Source organism: Nanorana parkeri, unplaced genomic scaffold, assembly GCF_000935625.1.
Source record: "Nanorana parkeri isolate BGI_ZX_2015 unplaced genomic scaffold, ASM93562v1 scaffold919, whole genome shotgun sequence".
NCBI lineage: Eukaryota > Metazoa > Chordata > Amphibia > Anura > Dicroglossidae > Nanorana > Nanorana parkeri.
The window spans coordinates 513,097-516,874 of record NW_017307187.1 but is presented as its reverse complement, the minus strand read 5'-3'; the positions used below and the strand labels follow the sequence as shown (position 1 = coordinate 516,874).

At 38.1% G+C, this 3,778-nt stretch overlaps 1 protein-coding gene across 1 annotated transcript; it reads left to right on the top strand.

The window, feature by feature from the left end:
- The first annotated feature begins 537 nt into the window (after positions 1-537).
- LOC108794960 (forkhead box protein I1c-like) lies at positions 538-2,685 on the top strand. Its single transcript, XM_018566110.1, has 2 exons — positions 538-1,126; positions 2,159-2,685. Exons 1-2 carry the CDS (start codon positions 538-540, stop codon positions 2,683-2,685), a joined length of 1,116 nt encoding a protein of 371 aa, XP_018421612.1.
- The last annotated feature ends 1,093 nt before the right edge of the window (positions 2,686-3,778 follow it).

Below are 3,778 nucleotides of genomic sequence, written 5' to 3'. Positions count from 1 at the left end.
GATAGATATATACATTTTCATTTTAATAGTCAATACAGGGTATATCTTAATCAAGCTATTTATTAATTCAGTTTATATTATCTATTGCACGTGTATTACATTTTAACATTACACTGTAAAAAAATTAAAATGAGAACTTTAAAAGCTTAGATCATTCTATCTGATAAAATATCACAGTCTATATTATGTACAAAGGAGGAGATCCATGGTATGTAAACTCAGAGTTCATGTTTAACTCCCACCTGGGACAGAGTGATCAACATAAGAAAAGAGGAAACCATGTCCTGCAGCTGCAGACAGATGAGGTGGGCAATGATGAAAAGGATCTATTGTCTCCTCTGGTGCCTCTCTGATGGACAGACCTGTTCTGGACACTCCCCAAGATTTCCATTGAGCTATCTGAATGGCTGTCTAGAGAAAGACACACCTATTCTTGGCCCCAGGCTGGTAGCCTCAAGAGGTATAAAGACAGGTTTCCTTCATACTTGTCACAGATCACTAGATGCACCTTGGGTTTGAAAGGTGTAGCTGAAGAGTATGAACTCAGTCCAGCTTCCAGCTCATCAGAGACCTCCTGCTTCAAACCCACAGCAACTTCACCCAAGAAGTGCCCAGGAAGCTCCAGAGATGTCTGTGTACTGTGACAACTTCAGCATGTACCAACAGAACCTGCACGCTTCTCAGAGACCAACAAATTATGGAATAGGAGACTTTACTCCTCCAGCAAATCACTACCTGTGGCTCGGTGGCCATGGAGTCAACAATTCTGCAAGTTATCCTTACAGCAACAACCCTTCTCCTTACATGCCACCATCTTATGGATCCCAGAGACAGTTCCTGCCTAATTCCACTGGTTTTGGTGGGGGAGACCTGAGCTGGCTGTCTGTCGCTTCACAGGAAGAGCTTCTTAAGCTGGTGAGGCCTCCATATTCCTACTCGGCTCTCATTGCCATGGCCATTCAACACACCCCGGAAAAGAAACTCACTCTCAGCCAAATCTACCAGTATGTGGCTGACAACTTTCCCTTCTACAAGAAAAGCAAAGCGGGCTGGCAGAATTCCATCCGGCACAACTTGTCCCTCAACGACTGCTTCAAGAAAGTTGCCAGAGATGAAAGTGACCCAGGTAAGAAGAGAAACGTAAAAACATATTATATATGCTATGTAAAATACTCCACTGTTCCCTTTCATACACCAACAGGGTTATTCACAAAGGGGTGAAGAGTTTGGAGAAGGCAGGTGACGTGAACAATCCAGGACTACATAGCTGAACTGGAAAGTGAGCTGAATTGGAGAATTTTTCCAAATGTTGTCCTAGATTGTTCACAACTCCTGCCTTCTCCAAACTCTTTTTGTGAATAAGTCAACTAGTTTTCATTAATTCTGCTTTGGTACATTTATTACGTTTTAAAATTCCTCTGTTTACAAAATTATTAGCTATTAATTCCATTTGAACAGATAACAAAGCGATTTTATATGGATATCAACCACCCTGTCACTTTTGTTTTTCTTAAACTTTCTCCTTAACACAAATTGATCTCCAAAAGAAACATTTGGTGAAAACTAGTACACCACCCCCTATTTATTCTTCTCAGAATCAATTATATTTGTGCTGTTTTCCATAGACTTGGTTAAATATCTTTCCAATACCCATTTATTTGTCCACCCATATAGTTATTGAATCAGGACAAACTTACCTTTTCATATATGAAATAACACACACAACTACATATATCAAATATAAAAAAAAATAAAAAAAAATTCAGATATTATTGTCCGTTTAAAAAAATAGATTAAATGAACAAAGCCAACACACCAAGATAAGGGTCTTTATTTACAAAAAAAGTTATTTTCAATGTCCAATGAGATGTAAAAATTAGAGTCAAATAGAGATGCACATAAAGATTCTTATGCTTGTGTCAAACCTTTGCAAATTGAGCCTAATGCATATCCCATGCTTTTTTTTTTTTTTTTTAAACCTGGGACTATTTATTTATTTCTGTTTAGCTCTATTTAGGTCTTTTTAACTTTTCTTTTGTCTTTATCGATTTTCTCTGCTTTAAACTGTGGATCTTACTGGTAGTAGTGGTAGAAGTATTTGCTGTACAAAACCATTGGTATGTTTCCTCTACTTATCCATCTGCTACTTTCTCTGCAGGTAAAGGAAACTATTGGACTCTGGATTCCAACTGTGAGAAAATGTTTGACAATGGGAATTTCCGGCGTAAAAGGAAGAGCAAATCTGAGTCTAACCCAAACAAGGCAATAAAAACTGAGGACGATGGGATGATTTCAAGCAAAAAAGGAAAAGAGAGTCCAACCTTGTCTGCCTCTTCTCCTCCATCTTTGGACGCATCGCCACATGACATAAAATCCATCTCGCCATCAGCAGGAGTTCCATATACCCCTTGCCTAAACAACTTTTTTAACAGCATGGCATCCATGGACTCAAACTCAGTGAGCAAACAAATGTCTTTTGGCCTGGTGAATGAACTTTCTCAAAGGAATATTACCAGCCTAAACAGCTTCAACTCTATTTCTCCTGCAGATCCTTCAGGAGACATACAGGACAATAACCTTTTCTACAGCAGGACCCCTTATTACAACTCCTTCTCCACAAGCAACCAAAAGCCCCCTCAGTTCCTACAGCAATTACAACAGCCTTCTATATATGGGAGATATTAACAAAACAACATTTTTAGGGGGTAAGAGGATTCTGAGCAAGGGCTTTATCTTCCATTTGGCCGTCTGATGAGTATTTTATGATCATCATGATCAAAGGACGATGAAAGTAGAAAGTACAAAGTAGTTTTGCTACTGCTATATACTCTTTTGACTTGCTGCCCTTTGTTTAAATGTACAGTCTGTAAATTTCATATAGTCAATTGTAAATTATGATTTTTATAATGCTATTTTTTTATTTATGAGTAATAAAGTTTTGCAAACTGGCAAATTGTTTTAATACCTTTTTTCCCCCGAAGCAACACAGTCAATTTCACTTCATACTAGTAGCGTTTGAAGCTCGGCACAGATGCCCTTTGGATAATCGAACAATAATTGGCTAATTTAATAATGTAGAGCGAAACAAGCATGATATGTCAAGTTCACAGACCCATGACCGGCAATTAAATTGCCATTTACAGTCTTTCCAGTGAAAACTGTTTGTTGATCAGCTACTATTGGCTGTCGGTCTTTGTATAGTCTCATTGTATAATTGATCAGTGGTATTTATCCTCCAGGAGGTATCTTCAAGGGATAAGTCAGCCTGCTAAAGAGCATGTATAGCCATTTTTTTTAAAGTTTTCGATAAGATAGGGATTAAACTCCCTACCAGGTTATGTGTTTGCCGTCTGTGTAGCATTGGGGGAATTTCCTTTCACTTCCTCTCAGGGAAGCAACATGGAATTGTACAATCCATAATTTGTGGAGTTGCACATGTGATCATGATCACAACACATTGCACATGTAGTTTTGAGATTGTATTCATTTTTACTTTTGGGGATGTCACATATTGTGTTGGGATAATCACTAGGCACTTAGTGGCACTTAGGTATAAGTTTTAGATTTTTTAGTGCAGTCACTTTATTGTCTTGAGATTTCAGTGAGTGATTATAGGATTCACTTGTTTTCACTGCTGCTGACACATTCAGAGTTATTCACAAAAGGGTGAAGAGTTAGGAGAAGTGAACAATCTAGGACAACATAGCTGAACAGGAAAGTGAGCTGAATTGGAGAATTTTTCCAAATTGGCTATTATTGTTCACTTCTGCCTTCTTCT